Source organism: Acomys minous, assembly GCF_964271855.1.
Source record: "Acomys minous genome assembly, chromosome: 4".
In the NCBI taxonomy this organism is placed as follows: Eukaryota; Metazoa; Chordata; class Mammalia; order Rodentia; family Muridae; genus Acomys; species Acomys minous.
The window spans coordinates 94,594,169-94,614,806 of record NC_140486.1 but is presented as its reverse complement, the minus strand read 5'-3'; the positions used below and the strand labels follow the sequence as shown (position 1 = coordinate 94,614,806).

Below are 20,638 nucleotides of genomic sequence, written 5' to 3'. Positions count from 1 at the left end.
CTTTGTGGCAAACTATTTTCCTTTTACTATCTACTTCCACTTCCTTTAGATAATGCTAATGAAATTCTCAATAATGTTTCGGTTACTTTCTCTTACCACGTTGGAGATATGTCCAAGCATTAACTCAGTAGTCGTGCCCAGAATCTCTCCACAGTGGACATGCTTTCTGTATCCATCCCTTTAATAGAGGGAGGACTCGGTAAGCATGCAATATTGTGTTTCCTGCTTTCATGGCATCGTCACTGTAATAACAGATAGTATTTGGTAGTTGAAGTGCTCCAGGTACGAGTGGAAAGAGTTTTACTCAAAAGCGAGGGTTGGGGGAGGAGTGGGCAAAGCACTTGTTTGTACACACGCATAAGAACTGAAGTTCCACCCCAGCACCCTTGTAAATGTTGGGTGGGCGTGGTTGCCCACTTGTAACGTCAGAGTTAGCGGCTCAGACAGCGGGGAGATCCTTACCGGCATGGCTAGCTAACGAGACTAACCATATTGGCAGGCTCCGAGTCAACCGGGAGACCTTGCTGCTACAAATAAAATAGAGGGACTCCCGACACCAGCTTCAGGTCCCTACATGCACTTGAACACACATAAATGGGCATGAACACCACACAGACATACGCAAAAAATAACGGGCATTGAATGCGGCTGCGTAGGTCCCGTCATTTAATCCATGGTCTTTCAAGTATGGATACAGCTTCCAAGTTATGACTGGTTCTCAGAACTGTTCTTAGAAAGAGGGAGTGCAGATGTTAGGAATTTGATTTTCCGTCTCACCTAGAGGAAGTGTGTGACTAGCACCCAGACATCTTGAATGGAACTCAAGAAACCTCAGGGTGTGACAGGGCTTTCCCAACAAGAGATTATCACTAAGGAATCCCGAGTTTTACAAAAATGTTTCGACATCTGTGAGAGTTACAGCACAGTGATTTCTTAGAAAAAATAAAAAATAAAAAAGGACTTCCTGTTTTGGCCTGCTCTTCTCTGTGAGACAGCTTCTGGACAAAAGGTTTCCTCTTCTCCTTCTTCTTCCATGTCACTCCTCTTAACAGAAGCCAAGTGATTTTTAAAAGATGTTACACCCTGGAAGACATTTCCTCAAGACGTCTATCACAGGGAGAATAAACTCTAAGCTGGCCTCCAGGGTTCCCAAGTCCCTGTCCCTGGCTTCTTGTTGCTACACTCCCCTCCAGGCCTCACCCCCAGCCTCTTCTTCTGCTCAAGTGCTCAACCTTGGTCTCGGCGCCTTTGCTCTTGTCCCCCATCACAACTCCCCCTCTCCCCTAGGGACTCCTTTTCCTGAGATCAGAACACTGGTAGTTATTGTCCCTTGGGATACAGTTCAAGTGTCACCTTTTGAGATGCACTCAAAGCTCCCCCTTTCAGAGTCTGCCTTTTACGAAGCGAGGCAACACTTGCAAGTGTCCTGGTTTGGAAAGATTTGTCTGGGGACAGAAAGTATTGCCAAGTAGAGGTGAAATTTGTATCATGGGCAAATAAAACACCTTAGACCCAGTATGAATCCCTTGAGAGAGTATATAAGCTGACGCTGAACTTTTCATTGCCCTTTGTTGTTTTTTTCCCCCCTTGAAGTATTTGCATCATGTTTGTTTGATGAACCGATGAGTTAGAAGGTACTAGTTTGAAGCGGGGCTTTTGTTATTGTTGTTGTTTTAATATTCAGCAACTCCAACCCTATTTCTGAAGGTGGTGTATTAAAGTGAAGTGTTGCATGGCATTATGTGCCAGGAATTCTCCTAAATGAGACTCATCAGGGAAATTCCTTACCCTTTGAAGGCTTTTATTTCAGTAGTGGAAACAAATAAATACTTACTGTACAGTTCAGGCCAGCAGGTGGATTTCTGTGGAAGTGATGCTTGAGGGCAAATGGAACAAAGTGACCTTCCTAAAGGCTCTGTGGTCCCAAGTGTCAGAGGGAAGTTAGGCATCTGGTTTCTGTCTAGCTCTTTTTGGATGTATGCCCTTTCACGCCTTTTGACACCCCACAGTGAAAGCACATATAGCAAGTGGCAGATATCAAGCTATAGGAGATTTGGTGAGAAACTCTGTGAACCATGTTGGCCTTTCCCAGTGCCACCATTGACAGGTCAGTTCACTGATGAGTGATGAAACAGTGAGCAAGTGCTTGAACTCCAACTAGACATCAAATCAGAGAAGACCAAGCCTCATTCCAGACTCTCACTGTGCCAACAGAACTACACGATGCTGAGCAAACTGGTCTGTACTTTGACTCATACAAACACAAGTGTTCATAAACAATGTTGGAGCTTACGAAGAGGTGATTTTTAAATATGCACAACGCCCACCCCCCTAGTCTTTATAATAAGCAGATGTCACATTCTTACCGGGGTAACTGTCGAATGTCTCCGGAATATTGTTCATATTTGTAGTTTACCACATACCACTGGGAACTGTAGAATTTACAAGCCTGGAACAAACAGAAGAGACAGTGATAAGGATTGCCATTAGAAGTCAGCTGTGCTGGCAAAATGTTCTCATAATCACAGGCGGGGCAGAGGTGGCCACGTTAGCCACCTCAAGGTAGATAAGAGCTCCTCATAACCGTCAGATATCCTCCAATGTCACGAAATTCTCTCCAGACTCCCGGAGGAGGAAGTGTCTTACCCCATCACCAGGAAACGGAACACAGTCATCACTGACTCAGAGCAGATGCACAGCTCTCCACAAGACACGTTATTTCTTCAGCGTTACTTGTCATCTCACCCATCATCTAACGGTCCTTAGTAACCGTGGATGTTTTTATTTGTGTCTAGTCTTGTCATGATGCTAGCCTCTTTTTTCTCACTCTGCTTTAGTCTCTGAACTATTTCTTCTGGTCCTTTGATATCACTACCTTTGTTGGCCCAGCCTGAAGCTGGCTTTTCAGCTTTCTCTCAAACTTATCTTTCACAGTCTTTTCCATTATCCTGAGTTTTACAGAGTGTTAATTATAAAGGATCACATAGATTTATGTCGAAAATGAAGCTAGTAAATTATGTGATGGCTGGTTTTATACCATTTACTTATTTGTGTGTTGTATGTATGCAGATGTGTACGTGTGTGCATATGCATTATGGAGGCCATATATGGATGTGAGTGTTACTGCTCTCCGCCTTATCTTTTGAGAATGATCCTGGAACTCACTAATTAGGCAATAATAGTATGCCAGTGAGCTTCAAGAATCCTCTGGCTTCTGTCTGCCTGTCATCATCCACCATTTTAGGATTACAGGTGTGCCTCACTAGGCCTAGAATTTTATATGGGTTCCAAAGACAGGAAGTCAACTCCCTACACAGCTCTACTGATGTTATTATCACCCCAAGCCTTGATTTTTTTTTAATACTACTTATGGACATAAACTATTTTCCAGACACCTACCTACCACTTAGCTTATTGTAGTGACCATAGAGTTGTAATGGAGATTTCAGTATGTCAAACCAGATTCTAAGACTCCTTTAATTCTAAAATGAAATGATTTTGAGAATTAAACATCTGTGCATTAGGAGTACAAGCATACTTTATCTTCTTGCACTAATGGGAAAAATTTGAAGTGTAATAAATTCATTGACCTCTGAGGAATAATGGGCTTTGAGTTGTCTTTGTAACCGAGGACACGACAGAGAAGATACATAGATACTGCAGGCAGGAAAGTGAGATCATGGTTTCTGCAGAATTATATGGAAAGGGGTCACAGTGCACTGCAGACAGGGGGAGTCAGTAAGAAAGGAAAGTCAGTAAAGGAGCTGGATGGAAAAGGACCACAACCCCAGGAGTTCTTTGATTAGAGTTGCTGTGGCCATTCTGTTCCTTGTCTGGATCCTTGACAACTTTGCTTAAAATGAGACCGTTTAGACACGGACCCTATTAAGAGGTTTGAGGCAGAGAACTTCAGCTGTAGAATACAGGCAGGTGAGGGGACCTTATCTGTTCTGGATTTCTCTCAGCCCATGGCTCTATTTGTTCAGGGAAGGGCCCACGCACAAACTGGAAACCGAGAACAAAACATGTTAGACCAGGACAAAGGCAGGAGTGGGAGGCTGGATGGCGGTATGAGCACAGTGCCAAGGAAGGCTTTCAAAACAAAGCTGAGTGCATGGAGGCTGAGAGTACAGGCTGGGAGGAGAGGAGAGGGAAGTGTGACCACTGGGTCCTAAATTGTAGTCGGCTACAAATAAAGACTTTTTGCATGTCAGGACACAGCAGGGTGACCATTCATAGCTCTATGCACTGCGATTTCAAAAAGCTAGAAAAGGGATTTTTCAATGTTGTCACAAAAGCAGGCAAAAATGTGAGGCAGCAGATGCTGACTCAGATCTGAAATTATATAACATATACATGTAACACTGTGTCATTTCATAAACATGCATACTTTTATATACCAGTTTTTTAATTTTAAGAAAAAAAATCACTTACTGTTTGTGTGTGCATGCATGTGTGTGTGTGTGTGTGTGTTTCTCTGTATGCACAGGCATGTGCACTTGCTACAGCATGCCTGTGGAGGTTAGAAGATAATTTTTGGGAATTGGTTCTTTCCTTCTACCTTGTTGAGGTAGGGTCTCTTTTATTTCTTGGAAAAGATCAGGTTAACTGGTCTTTGAGCTTCTGGATGATTATTCTATCTCTGCATCTCTTCTTGCTCTAGGGATACTGAAGTCACAGATACAAATGGGCACAATTGCACTTGGCTTTAAAAAAAATATGGGCCCCGGGGCTCAGACTGCATGGCAAGTGCTTCTATGCATTTAGCTAATTCCTGAGCATTCTTTACTAGTTTTTAAATGTAAATGAAAATGTCAACTCTCAGACCTCATTAGAGAATGTTCTTTCTGCATCTTTTGGGCATCCTTTGGGCATCTTTTGTGTATTCTTTGCACTTCCATTAATAAAGAAGCTCACAGCCAGTCAAGGAGCAGATGCTAAGTGTTTGTGAAGTGCTCAGACACAAATGGGGCACCAGTGTCATACTCTCTCCACTCAAGGAGTTCACAGAGGAGAGTCAGGAAGACTGTAAGACCCAAACTTCAGGGGGGACTTAAGGTATCAGGGTTCTGGGCTTCATAGGATCGTTGCACTTATGAACATGCAGCAGCTGTAGTTGGCTGTATAAGACCTGTACAAGATCAAGCCAGTCAGCAATCCAGCATGGAGCTGCACGAGCATGCACACCCAGCTGAGGGGTCAATGGTTAATTATTTCTGGGGAATGGAAAGTCGAATTTTGTAAAGGCGTGGCCCCTGGTAGGTCCTCTGAAACCCAATGGGTGGCCTCACACTCAAGAGTATATGGACAACACAAGCTGGATTTGGTGGGTTATGACAAAACAAATCAAAGAGGGCACAAAATTGGGAGCATGTGTGTAGTGTGTGGTGTGGCAGGGTGGTGAATTTGGGAGGAGTTAGGAGGAAAAGTGGGAAGTGAGTGTGATAAAAATTTATTGCGTGCATGTTAGAAATAAAAATCTATCTTAAAAAAGCAGTTTTCTTTTCCCCCTCTCTAAAAAGGACCCTAGTAAGGCAGGTCAACATGGAGAAGAAAGGAATTTAAGGAGGGCTGAAAGAATTGAATGAATGGATTTGAACAAAACAGTATATTTAGCTAACACTCAGCACCCACTTGCCAATGCCTGAGCCAGATTTGCAAAGTGCAGCTGAAGAACGCTGAACCTTAATAGGGTCCTTGGCTAAACTTTCGCCATCTTAGACAAAAATGCCAAGCATTTTGACAAGAAGCAGAAAGGCCAACAGTGTGCTGAGTCAAGCTGTCTGGACTCCCAGGGTAGCTGTCATTTCTCCTGCCTTACTTTCTCTGCACTTCCTACCTTATGCTTGTTTTCATGTGGGACAGAATGCGTTTTGAGATTTATTTATGTTTAATTTCTGCGTATGAGTATTTTGTCTGCCTGCTTATGTGTGCATCATGTATGGGTGCCTTTGGAAGCTCACAGAGGATATCAGATTCTCTGGAACTAGAGTGGCAGAGGGTTGTAAGCTATCACGTGTATGCTGGGAGCCAAGCTTTGGTCCTCTGCAAGAGCAGTAAGCACGCTTAATAACGGAGTCATCTCCATAGCTGCCAAAATGTGCTTTAAAGTGGAAAACAAAGGCATGATGCCCACTCCCTATTTTCATTCCTCTAGGACATGTTTTATTATTTTTTCTAGTCCAGTTTTGTTGAGTTTGTCTCCAAGTTGACATTTGTATATGGATATGCTTTTTATTCAGTTAATATAATTTAAGGATGTTTGCATTCAATTTCTATTTTGTTTTTTTTCTTTTTTCCCCCATATTATTGTTTTTATTTTGGTGGTACAAAGGATTGAACTGAGGACCTTGAACACGTTAGGCAACCATAATATCACACAGCTACATCTGTAGCCCCTGTAACAGGGCCCCAGACCTTAGTATGTCCTGAAGCCTTAGTACAACTGACTCCATGCTGGAAGTGCCACTCAGGGTGTAATACTCAGCATGTAGACAGCAGCATCTGCCAAAAGTGAAACAAAGGCCTAATGCATCAAACTCCACAGTTCTGGGAAAGTCTCTAAGTGTCCTAACATTGGTTTTTGTTTGTTTGTTTGTTTTTGTTTTTATTTTTTTGCTCTGCAGTTCTACTTCTGGGTAACTGTTCTTGTAAGCTGAAGTATGTCAGTGCTATGCTCAGATCTCGAACACCAGTGTAGAAGCTGGCCAATGAATGAAGGCTTTCTATTGGCTTAAACCCATGTCTGAGCAGTTTTCTCTGGTGGACACTCCTCGCAACCCCATTTTGATTTCTAAATTTTACTTATAGATGAAAGAGATATCATACTATAATTCCATAATCCAACTCTCCTAGATGTGAAGACTGATCATCCAGCAATTCATTGAAAAGCCTCCGTGAAGCCCTAATCCAACCTGGAAGTGGTTCTAGGTGGTGAGAACTTCACAGTGAACAAGAGGCAAAAATCCACCTCTTCTTTCCGTCACTGTGAAAGGATAGTCAGTAAATGCAAAAATTACAGATTATGTCATATGTCAGAGGTTATGAATGTTGTGAAGAAGAACCCAGTGGAGGAAGGGCATGGGAGATGTGATTTAAAGAGGGTGGATCTTACAGAAAAGATGATGTGAGTGTGGACTTGAAGGGGGAAAAGTCACTTGGTTTTACAGTGACATCAAAGCGGGTGCCATTATGGAAAAGACTTGCTTGGTATACATCTTCCTGCCTATGGCCTCCCATCCCTTCTCTAAACACCACTCACTTTAGATGCTAGCTTTAGGACAAAATTCTCAAAGTAGTTCAATTTTTTTTCATTTAAAAAAAGTGGCCAATGATTTTGGTGAAATTGTTTTACTTATTAGGATCTCAGATTCAGCTTCTGACCACGTAGACACTGGGCTGGGTGATCTAAAGTGTTAGTGGGATACACATACATAGACCTAGGATTCACTCAACTTTGCTTCCTATGGGTAGCTATTTCAACCTTGATAAATATGCTTCCTTATATGCATTACACACACTGTTTGCAGTAGGCCATAAGTTAACTGACCATTAAATTTACTGGCTAAATGCAGTGGACTTTCTACTTCTCCTCCTCCTTCCCCCTCTTTCTCTGTCGCTCCATTTGTCCCTCTTCCTTCCTTCTTTATCTCTCTCCATCGCCAATGTTAGTCACATATTTTGCTATTAGGCACTGCACACACCGCCTTGGGATTTGGTATTCTAACTTAATAGATCAGAGAGACAAGAAGATCTGTTTCTTTACTTAGAAACCATCTATGATAGATAGAAAAATTCGAATGGATTTGCCTGGCTCTAAAAGTCCATTCAGCAAACATATGCATCATTTGACTATTGCATATTGCTTTTTAAAAACACATCTGGTCCATCATTCTGAAAGTTTGATTTTTCTGTTTTTCTCCTAGACTCTGACAGGTCTGGTTTTGAATTTTGTTTTTCATTGATTACCTGTGGCATCTCAAATGAGTGTCTTAGTAGCTCTAAGTTTCTGTATCCATTTAAATAATACCGATTTCACAAGGACCAAATACAATAATAACTTTTATACAGCGCTTAGCATAGGAAAAGCACTCCGCAAGTATTTGCTTTAAAGAATATCAATTCCTTCTGCAAGTTTGATCCAAACTGTAACTCATAGTGTTCATTTCAACTGTCAATAACAACTCATTTTCCTTGGTTTGTGTAAGTAGAGTTTGGGGACCTGCAGTAGCATCAATTTTGAAGAATTCTGTTTTCATCATATTTCTTCTGCACTTAGTGGCAAGGTTTCACACATGAGGTGGGTATGTGAAGATCGAGGTTTGGCTGGCTGGCTCTTGAGAACCCTTCTCAATCTGCACTTTCTCTGAGTCTGAGGAAGCCAGTGCATTTTAGAAACACATCACGGTTCTCCTACACAGCTATGGCCCTTCACTTTCCAAGGCTATGCATAGCAAATTACTCCCTATTCTTTGCTGCAGCCCACACAGTCACTCTAAGACGATCATTAAAAACAGTTATGGCCTGTGGCTACAGCATCTCTCTGACCAAAAGCAAAGCTGAAATCCAGAGTCACAGGCTAGTTGTACCTGTTAGGAGGCAATAGCTTCTGTTTTCTCTTATGATCGCCCTCGCCCTTGGTACTGAGCCCGGTGTCAAATCACCAGCTCCCTGTGTCCCTTTCATTTGAAGGCTGGCACCGTGTACTTCGGAGTAGAGGACTGAGCAAGAACTAGTGGAGGTGGTTGTTTTCTTGCAGATATCCTGCTGTAGTTTTCTTCATTTATTTCTTTGTTTGATGTGTATCTATTTTCAGCATCTCTGTCTGTGTGTGATTAGACACAAAAATCCTAGCTAAAGTTGGCATGACTGAAGGCTTTTGAACAATTATGCTAGTGTTTTAGAAACCATGCCCATAAATCCCTTGAGGGTATCTGAATTTCACTTGACTGTCACAAAGTCAGAATCTCTGTAGAGGTGTTGCAGTCATATATACATACATACATGCATATACACATATGTATATATGCATATATTATATATAACCACAACACACATATAAATATACACCATAAGATAAATATATATATATAATCATAACATACATGATATATATATATATATATATATATATATATATATATGATATATAATAAGAAATACTATAGGCAATTCTGAATGATGTAAAGAAACACTGCTCCTTTATTAGGTACAATTCATCATATTTCAGAAGTGATAATGGAACCTGGTTCTTGTCACTCTGACCTAGGGCATTAGGCTTCAAATTGTGGATTCTAGTAACTCATACACATTATAGACTCATTTATTTAAAAATATCCTACTTACTATATGTTATGTGTATGGGCATTTTTCTTGGATGTGTGTGAACCACGTGTGTGTGTGTGTGTGTGTGTGTGTGTGTGTGTGTGTGTGTGTGTGTTTGCATGTAGTGCTTATGGAGGCCAGAAGAGAGCACAGGATGCCCTGGATTTCCAGGTGGTGGCTAGCTGGGAACTGAGCACAAGTCTACAAGCGTAGCCAGTGCTCTTAACTGTGAGACATCTCTCCAGCCCCTATTTATATTTTATGTGTATAACTGCCTGAATCTTTATCTATATCCTACATACTTCCTTGGTACCTGCAGAAGCCAGGAAGGGATGTAAGATTCCCTGGAATGGGATTTACAGATATTTATGAGTTGCCATGTGGATGCTGAGAAATAAAATCCTCTGCAACAGCAACAAGTGGTCTTAGCCGTTAAGACATTGCCCTCACCCTTACATACATGTTTTAAAAGCAGTACTATCCCCTGTAACACAGGATTTTTACTTTTTGGGGCTATTCAACATGTGTTTGACACACAATAGTTATTAGTAGTTACTTTTCTCCACCCTGTGCCCAGTTACAGGAGAAGAGGCAGCTCAAGGGAGAAAAAGGTCTATTTTGGCTCGCAGTTTGACAGCACACAGTCCATCAGTGCGAGGCTGCTTGCTTGCATTGCCACAGGTGAAGAAGCTGAGAAGGTGCTGGAAGCACCGTACACAACCTCAGTCCCTGTCACCAAGTGACCCATTTCCTCTAGCTAGGTCCACATCCTAAAGATTCTGTGACTTCTGAAGACACCGCCACTGGCTGGGCCCCAACTCTTCAAATATATAAGCCCATATGGGGTGCTTTATATCAAAACTCTAACAAGGAATAGCAGTTTTTTTCTTTTAAAGATGACTGAAGTAAAGAACCTAAGTACTTGAGAAAAGTGGAAAGATATAAGGGACACCCTAAAGTAGTGTAAAGAAAACATTTCCGTTCCCCCTCTTCTCTCCCTCTTCAGAGGAGCATTAGGATCAATTCAAATCATGTTGTGATTCCTGAACTAGCAATTTCTGTTTGGCAATACAATTTGTCAACCTCTTCAAAGGGCTGATGATTAGATTCTGGCTACAGAGCACTCAAGAGGTAACAAATGGCTTATTAGTCGTAAAATTATTTTCCCTCCTGGCCATGGAGGTTTATTTAATCACACAAGTAGTTTCTTGCCAGAAAAATGAATGCAGCCATAAAAGGTACCCATTGTGGCTCTTCATCCTCACGGAGTAATTCTACATTTGTAAAATACAACAATTTTTATACGCATACCATAGCCATTGAATACATGTGGAAAATGAAGCATCATAAAATTGAGTGAGGCCAATTACACATTGAAAGGATGACTGGATAATTTATTGCCTACATGAAACCTTTCAAGGGGCAACAGAGGTGCCATTACCCAGGTCGACAGCACAAGAGATTGTTCCTATAAAGCAGGACATGTGGCCCCGAATACATGGATACCACAGAAACAAAAGAAAAGGCACAGAGAACAATGGCTTCTTCAATTGCATCACCCATGCCGTGTGCTCCCCTAATGCACAACAATTAATTCCTGCTGCATAAAACCAAGCTGGGCAGCTAAAGAGTTTGTGAAATACTCAGCCGGGAAGTAAAAAGGAATTTAGATGCCACACAAAACGGGACATAAGCATGACTTAGTTTCAGATATCAGGGAACAATCTTATATAATGAACTTCAATTCTGCTTTTAAAAATATCATAGGAGGGGCTGGAGAGATGGTGCAGTGGTTAAGGGCACAGGCTGCTTTCCCAGAGTACCCAGGTTCAACTCCCAGAATCCACATGGCAGTTCACGGCTGTCTGCAACTCCAGGTCCAGGGCTTCTGATACCCCCACAGAGATATACACGCAAGCAAAACACAAATAGAGATAAAATAAAATTTTAAAACACCATATAATATTAGTGTTATATGTAAGTATGTAAGCTCAGTATGCTCATTGTAAACAGAATGTCATATGTTGTAGCCACCATAAGTGAAAGAAGTGAATGCCATTTCCATCTTTTTTCTTAATTGAGAATACTCCAAAGGGTCCCTTAATAATGCTGGTAATTGGAGAGATGGCTCAGTGGTTAAGAGCATGGGCTGTTCTTCCAAAGGACCTGGGTTCGATTACGAGCATGACATGGCAAGTCCCAACTGTCTGTAATTTCACTTACAGGGAACCTAACACTTATACAGACATATATTCAGGCAGAACATCAATGTACATAAAATAAAAATAAATGATAAGGTTTTTAAAATGAGCCAAAATATAGTCATATTTTCCTAAAAATGTGTTCTTTTAAATCAATCAGATTAACGTCTACAAGTAACACTTCGGCCAAGCCTGGAAATGCATATTGCAATCCTTGGGCATGATCCTAACAGTAATTTTTTAGGACATGAAAAATGTCTGATGCTAAAAACCCTTGGCAATTATTTTATGATTCAACCATTCTACTCATGTAAACATGAGACTTGGGTTATAATTCAGTATGACTGAAAAACTCAGTTCCAACTCAAAATGCAAATTTATTGTCTTACATTGCAAGTTTCCTAACTGGTACGCATGGGTTTCTGTGTGCTGCTGAACCTTTCCATGGGGTGGGACATTGTCTATATAAAGAAGCCAATTCCAATTTGGAATGGAGCATTTTTTGTATTTACCAAGACTATTTTTCTAAAGATTTTATCAAACAGAAAATTAATTTCTTCAGATTATTAATATGAAACATGACAAAATTGTTTCCAATATTTTTATCAGTACTTTTCCTGGTATGTTTTACCCTGATATCACTCAATTCTACTGCATTTGTTTTTACCTTTATTGTCTTTTGTGTGCTTAGTATTAGTAAAAATAGTGTTAACAGCGTACTGTTGAAACTCCTACCTATGGTAGAAATCTAACTCTTGTGTGCAAATGAAAGCAGGCCAAATAAGGAAAATAGGCCTTTAATATTTCCATTAAAATTTCAAGGCTAAAAATATCTAGGAGTAACTCTAAACAAGCAAGTGAAGAACTTATTTGAAAAAAAAACTTTAAATCTCTGAAGAAAGAGATTGAACATGACATCAGAAGATGAAGGGATCTCCCTTGTTCATGAATCAGGAGAATTAACATAGTAAAAATGGCCATCTTAGCAAAAGTAATTTACAGATTCAAGGCAGTCCCTTTCAAAATACCTATAAAACATTTTAAAGACATTGAAAGATCAATTCTTAACTTCATATGGAAAAACAAAAAACCCAGAATAGCTAAAACAATCATATACAATAAAAGATCCTCTGGAGGAATTGTCATACCTGTTCTCAAGCTGTACTATAGAGCAACAGTAATTAAAACAGCATGATACTGGCACAGCAATAGGCTGGTTGATCAATGGAATTGAATTAAAGATGCAGAAATGAAACCACACACATATGGTCACTTGATTTTTGACAAAGAAGCCAAAAATTTCAATGGAAAAAGGATAGTACATTAAACAAATGGTGCTGGTCTAACTGGATGTCTACATGTAGAAAAATGCAATTGGACCCATATTTGTTACCATGAACAAAACTCAAGTCCAAGTGGATCAAAGACCTCAACATAAAACCAGAGACACTAAATTGGTTAGAAGAAAAAGTGGGGAAGAGCCTGGAACACATTGGCACAGGAGACAACTTCCTGAACAGAACTTCAACAGCCCAGGCCTTCAGGTCAACAATTAGTAAATGGGACCTCATGAGGCTGAGAAGCTTCTGTAAGGCCGGAGACACTGTTAACAGAACAAAGTGACAGCCTACAGATTAGGAAAAGATCTTCACCAACCCTATATCTGACAAAGGTCTAATATCCAAAATATATAAAGAACTCAAGAAATTATATACCACCAAACCAAATAACCCAATTGAGAAATGGGCCTCAGAACTAAACAGAGAATCCTAAATAGAGGAATATCGAATGGCTGAGAAACACTTAAAGAAATGCTCAATGTCTTTAGTCATCAGAGAAATGCAAATCAAAATGACTCTGAGATTCCATCTTACACCTATTAGAATGGCTAAGATTAAAAATTCAAGTGACATCACATGCTAGCGAGAATGTGGAGAAAAATGAACGCTCCTTCATTGCTGGTGGGAATGTAAACGTGTAAAATCACTTTGGAAATCTATCTGGCGCTTTCTCAGAAAACAGGGAATAGGGCTTCCTCAAGACCAGCTATTCCACTCCTTGGAATATACCCAGAAAAGGCTCCACCATACAACAAGGACATATGCTCAACCATGGTCATAGCAGCCTTATTCATAATAGGCAGAACCTGGAAACAGCCTAAATGTCACTCAGTTGAAGAATGGATAAAGAAACTGTGGTACATTTACACTATGGAATACTACTCAACTATTAAAAACAAGGACATCTTGAAATTTGTGGACAAATGGATGAGTCTAGAAATGATCATAATGAGTGAGTTAACCCAGAAGCAGAAAGACTCACATGGTATATACTCACTTATAATTGGGTACTAGCCCAAAAGGCATGTCCCACGAAAGTCTTCACCTACCAGGAGATTGGGATAGATGTGAGGACATCCTACTGAGACTCTAGGTAAGAGAAATATAGGAGATGTGGAAATAGAAGGATCCAGAGGGTCTTAGAAACCTACAATAAGAAAAATGTGATGGGTGGGTTGGGGCCCAGGGGGTCTGCTCAAACTATTGCACTAACCAAGGACAATACAATAGTAAACATTGAACCCCTACTCTGATCTACCCAATGGACAGGACATTCTACACAGTTACGTGGAGAGTGGGGACTGACTTTGACATGAACTCTGGGGCTCCATATTTGACCACCTCCCCTTGGTGGAGAGGCCTGGAGACACTCAAATAAAGAATAAGCAAGCTACCAAGATGAGACTTGATAGACTATGACCATATAGTGGGGGAGGAGGTCCCCCTCTGTCATAGACCTAGGGGAGGGGAATAGGGTGAAAGCGGGAGGGAGGGAGGAATGGGAGGATACAAGTGATGAGATAACAATTGAGTTGTAATCTGAATAAATTAATAAAATTTAAATTAAAAAATTTCAAGGCTATAAAGTAAACTTTACTTTAAAATTATCTTGTAAATAATTCACACCAAATGAAAAGTTTCTCAGCTTCCAACAAGACCTTCATCCAAGAGCCAAGAGCCTCCTTCCTTCATTAATAAGACTATTAAACCATTAAAGTCAACATAAAATACACAAGTGCAACGTTTTTATTAACCCTAATTTTGTTGAGAAAGAATATGGTTTCTTTTTAACATTCTGATTTGGATGTTGTATGTCTCTCAATGTTCTTAGGAACACAAGTGTTTCTTGTAGCCTGATGTTACAGAAGTCAGCTGTAAAGTAAGAAACACTGGGCTCTGGTCAGAGGATCCTCCCTTTGCCATGTTTTAGAAGCAGGGAACAGGATACCTCAAATCCAACTTAGTTATGAGTGCAGCCTCCTCACAAATAAACTACCGCAAGACTTTCTTCTCTACGTGTCTCGTGCTCTTCTATGCACGAGATTCAGAAATTTGTATCAATTACACGAAACAAAGGCGTTTCTCATGAGTGGGTTCTTCACAATGTTTATGGCAGTCCAAAATCAGACATGAAACCATTTTAACTGTGGACAAAAATAAAGCCAACTTCCCTTGAAATGAGATCAATTTTATGACTAGACACATTCCTTCTGGTTAACAGAGACGAGGAACCTAAAGTTCATTTGGAGTTGTGTCAAGTTCCTCTTCAACTCCCGTAACTTCCATCACGCACCCACGCCTTGTTCCGGGAAGCCGTGTGATGTGGCTTCTAATTTGGATTTCCCACTTTTCTCCTGGATTCACTGAGTGCCTTGTGACAAAATCTAGTTGGTGAGACTAGTTCCCTCCCTGTCTCCCCACTACACTCTGCCATCTTTCCACCTCCCCCTGTCTCAATACACTCGTTCTCAGCATTAACTTTCTTCATCACCCTGCTTCTTAATGTTGGGAAATTTTGCCCTTTCCAATAGTGAACTGGTACTTGGGTACGCAAGCTCAAGATCAATTCACACCTGGGTGAGCACTGTGCATAAGGCATTTTGTCTCAGGAGTGCACATCTCTATTGAATTTACTCCTGATGCACTTCATAGATAATGGTTTGTTGATAACATTTCCCACATCTCCCTGGGCTTTCATGTGCTATAGCTATAAGCAGGCTGTGCCCCTAACTTCTGAAGCTTTCTCTTAAAGGCCAGTGATGGCTCCAAAGGACCACATTCAGTGGATGTCATCCTCCTCCCTCTTTGATGTTTTGTGCCATAAATGCACTTTTGCTACTCATCTTTGTTTGGCTCTGAGTATCAGTTTCTGCTTCCTGCCACACTTCTCTGCTGTCTATGCAAGGTCCTTAGTTCTAGGACATAACTAAGAGTCCTGCCCTCTCAGTCCAACTCAGAGCGTTTGTCCCCATCTTTCTCTTGTGTTTTGGACCTATACAGTTACTTCTTCTTTGTATATTCTCTCTCTCTCTCTCTCTCTCTCTCTCTCTCTCTCTCTCTCTCTCTCTCTCTCTCTCTCTCTCCTTCCCCCTCTCTCCCACTTCCCTGTCTCCCCACTACACTCTGCCATCTTTCCACCTCCCCCTGTCTCAATACACAGGCTTCTCTTCCACATTTAAAAGCCTGCTCCAATAATTGTACATACCTTATTTAAGTTAATGTCACAGTAGTCCAAGCCATGTGAGTCAGTGACCTTTGCCACATTCCTCACTTTTACTTTCTTTTTAAGTCCCTAGATCCTGCCAAATTCTATATCCTTTATTAGCTTTTATTTTTGCCACTACAACGATGTGATTATTATTATTATATGTCTGTATAATAACCCTCCTGAGCTATAAATAGCCTCATATTTGTCCAGCTTCTCTTCAAGCTTTGACACTATCCCCAGGACAAATCTATTCTTCAGTGTGTTTTGTTGTATTTTTCTTGCTATGTGAACCTGACCTTGCTTCTTTTTCTCAGTAAAACTCACGTGGTTTCTCAGATTGAAGTGCAAATCTCTGATCACAGGCATGTGACTTTTCCCTAGTGCTGTAACTCTTCAAGAGCATGGAGTGTGCTTTGTTCACTGGGTGGCATCTTCTCAGCAACATGGTACACGCTAAATAGTTAATCCAGTCCAATGTTTCCGTTAGTGGTTGAGCCCTTCATTACTTCCGTGCTAACTTAGCTACGACATGACCCACAGTAACAGTAAACCAGTGGGGATAGAACTTCTATTCAAAGAGCTTAACCCTTCAGAAAGATGCCATAATTAACTCCATGCAACTCAATCAGGGGTAGCAGCAGTTGCAATGTGTTTATGTTCCTGCATCCAAATTTACTTCGGGGAAAACAGAAAGAATAGCTTGCTAATTGGACACAGGATGGAGAGGAGCTATTTAATGGCAGAACAAGTGTTTCATCACTGGCTTTAAACATAAAGTTGGTCTTGTTTATTCTGACAGTTTGCTTGATGACGAAGAGTCCAGAAGAAAAGTTTACTCAGACGCTTGTCTGGGAGTTGTGTCCTCGTAATGAGCCAGCCACTCATGGACAAAAGCTGGAGTTCTGAGCCTAACAATAAGAGTTAATAGTGGAGACTTGGCTATAAGAAAAAATTATCACTTATTTGCTCACTGGAGGTTTTTATGTTCTTCTTTGCATCATTAGCAACTACTCCAAAGACAAGCATACGTGTTGGGTTTCCCTGTTAGCTACTTCTATTTTATTGAAATATATTAGGTTCTTAATTCAGGATGATCTTTTTGTATCAGCTTGAGGTTAGCATTTATCAAATGTATTTCTCAAAACACTAGGAGAAAACAGATTGTTTTATCAATGAGCAAGCCAGTCTGGGAAATGGTCAATAAGATATTCCCTTCTAAATTGGTTTGGGTTCATGTTACTAATTAAAGTCAGTCCCCTCCCCACCCCGTGTGTGTGTGTGTGTGTGTGTGTGTGTGTGTGTGTGTGTGTGTGTGTGTGTGTGTAATACTTGCAAATACTTTGGTAAACTGTTTTTTGTGTGCGTGTGTTTTTTTTTTTAGTTGTTGTTGTTGTTTGTTTTTAAAGAACACCCTGCTAGGATGAAATTGTGCCTTGATTCAAACTAGGAGGTCTTCGGGCTTTTAGTGTGACTTTTCTTTGGCTGCTTAGTTTTCTCCTCTTAAATTAATTTATCTTTTCTCTTTAGTCATAAGCCCTATTTTCCTTATCTTTCTGGAGAACTCCACTATTTCTAGTTTGGACTTTCCCCGGTAACTCCGAACTGGCGGCAGAAAGACAGGACATAATGGTTGTGTGCATCTGTGTACCAGTCTATCTAGAGACATAGAGGAATTTAATTCTGCCTTTAAATATTGTTTCTGATTCACTCAGTTCCTAAGTATTTCATTCTAGGGCCAAAGTGAGACCTAGATTCTTGACTTCATTATTTTCTTCTCAATTTACATTGCCTTTGCCACAAAGGGAGATTGGATTCCATTAACCAGATGGGTTTTGGTCTCAAAGGAACTTGGAACCTTAGTGCTAAGTACTTGTATGTAGCCTGTGTTCCCCTCACCCTCTCAGCTTAAGTGCTCCCAGCGCCTGGTTTCTTTTGAGCCATCATATTGCTCGGTTTGCTGTTCCTTCGTATTATTTTGTTAAGAGAGAACAAACCAGCAGCTTAGTTTTAATTAGTGGGCTCAACCCCAGCTTCATATTACCCCTTTGTGCATATTTAAACAGAAACTCTACTATAGACGTTTTGCTCAGGAAGCCTGAATTCTATATATAGACTCTTTTTATTGCCCTGGTCCCCAGTGGGAGTGGTGCCTGTTTTATCCCAGGAGCATTTGATTTTACTTATTTTTTTTAAATGGTTATGGAAATAGATGTTAAAGTACTTCGGAGGATAGAGACAATCTTCCCAAGCTGTTGTTTTCCCATATCTTTGCTAGCTTTATTTTCAGGATCACATCACTGGATTAACAGTCCTATGTAAGATGGAGAAACTGAAACAGAAAGACTAATGACAGGTCAAAATTAACAGCATGTTTCTTTGTTATCAGCAGAAAAGCCAAGCACTGGGTTTAAAGGAGTTTGGAGTCAAGGCATAGAGTGGGCAGAGGTTGAGATGTCACTCTGTGCACGTGGGTAAGTTAGCCACGTTTACCTTTATGCTCTGTGGATGAGGGTGTAAAGGAAGCTCACTATGCCTGCCTTACAAGATCTTTAAAGGTAGTCCTGTTTGTACATTGTTGCTTAACCCTGGCTGGCTGTTTTCATAACTGGCAACAGTGTATCTGTGAAATATGCCTGTGCTTTTGTGTGGAAAACACCTAAGCTTCTCCTACCTGACAGGGAGGATAATTACTAAGAGATTCAGCAGAAAAATGGAGACATGGTTCATTTTATTGAATTCCCTTTAAAACTATGAAATCACTCGAGACTATCGAAAAGAATGCCCACTGCCTTTGACAAGAGGCTATGAACTGTCACCGTGGAATAATGTGAGAGAGCATTCAAGATTTTTATTGAGCCGGATGTATTAAAACCAGATTCTTTCCGATTTGTTGCTTAGCAACCACGACATTTGTCCTTGCCATCACAAGGAGTCACTGGGCAATTTAATACAGGGCGGACCAAGGAGGAAGCTCTGTACAGCAACCGTGGTCAAACAGATGGCTTTCTGTAAAAACCCTGCTACTGTCTGTGTCCACTTCAGTGCTAGCTTTATTTATCTGGTTTCAGAAATGCTAGCAGTGTGTCCACTGTGCAGTCTAATGACCGTATATATCAGAATAGCCTGGGCAGGGGCTGGAGCATAGTTACTAGGGGAGATACTTTCCAGAGGATATAGGGAACAGCTTCACATTGGCAGTTAGCATTGTCAATCAAAAGTCCAGGAGCTTGAGCGGGACGGTCTGGGGTTAGATTTGGAATGTATCTGCCTGCAGGATACTGGATGCTCACGTTAATTTTACTATGATGCCTGCTCCTCGTCATCAAAAGAGGATGGCTTGCTGTGACATTTGTTTGTAATTACTATAAGTGAATGGTTTAGATCATATTTGGCACAAAGCAAGTAGGCTATAGTGATTGGCTGCTATTAGTACTAAAGGTTAAGACTTTTTGTCAGTATAATTCTCTGAGGCATTTCTCCCTCTAAAAGCAGATCTCTGTAAACCTCTCCCCCTCCCACTTTTTATCTGCCACCTGCAGGCAGGCCTGACTATTGCTGTTCCATTGTTACTGGGGGACACTTGTAAGTAGGATTTTCCTGCTTCCTACTCTGTAAAACACAGGCTCTGCGTCATCTCCATCACTACACAGAAGAACAAGATGACCTCCCTAGCAGTTAGCTTTGGAGTCCAAATGCTCACAGGCAATGGCTATCCACGAAAGCATCACTGACTGAACTACAGGCCCTGAAAACATTAGCAGATTTTCATATTCTATTGAATACTCTAGGAACTTTGCAGCCACCAGAGCTTTGGGTCCAATTTCCGGTACCAATGGGAATTTGAGATTCTTGGGAGTTGTTGGCACAGTGGACCTTGTATGTAAAATACTTGCATTCTTTTTTTTTTTTTAATTTTATTTCGAAAGTTCTTTATTATCTCAAGTTACAGCACGGCAAGAAGACAGTTCATTTGCATATTATAAACTTTCAAAATGTGTGCCGTTTTGATAGCTTGTAATTTAGTAGAATGGGGACATAAAGAAATTTGATGGTTGCTAAGGTGCTTTTTTGTTTCCAAACAGAAACTGGCAATTCATCAATGAGCATGTTTGCATTTCAGAGAAATATCCTTGAGAGTGACCATGAGCGTGGGAGGATACTGTGATGACTACATCGATTAATTTAATGTTTGCTCATTTGCCCATTATAGAGACCTAAAGTTTGGCCCTGTATTGTATAGTGAAGGCATAAATGACATGCCATGGGTATTATAGATAAACTAAATTTTAGCTATGAAGTCACATGGACTGCATTCTTTTGCTAGCACGTGTAAAAGGAGTTCTCTAAAACTAACCTCACTGCTTTTATTCTCTTAAGTTGGCCTGGCTCACCAAACATGGCTTTTACTGTTGCTGCTGTTGGTACACACTCACTGTTGTACAATGAATTCATGACCATTCGATGACGTCAATGTGGTCACATGATGCGAGAGTGTTTGAAGCCACATGGGGCTTCTTCTCTCCGTTCATTATGTCCTTGTGAAATTATGCTTTTGTTCCCAAGAA

At 40.7% G+C, this 20,638-nt stretch overlaps 1 protein-coding gene across 12 annotated transcripts in view; it reads right to left on the bottom strand.

Annotated features, from left to right (window-relative positions):
* The window catches only part of DOCK10 (dedicator of cytokinesis 10), a 259,148-nt gene that overhangs the window by 120,757 nt on the left and 117,753 nt on the right, over positions 1-20,638 (bottom strand). For all 12 annotated transcript variants that reach the window (XM_084780928.1, XM_084780930.1, XM_084780929.1 and 9 more), the window contains exon 4: positions 2,367-2,449. In XM_084780928.1, the coding sequence (XP_084637054.1) occupies positions 2,367-2,449 (83 nt within the window). The remainder of the gene's footprint in view (positions 1-2,366; positions 2,450-20,638) is intronic.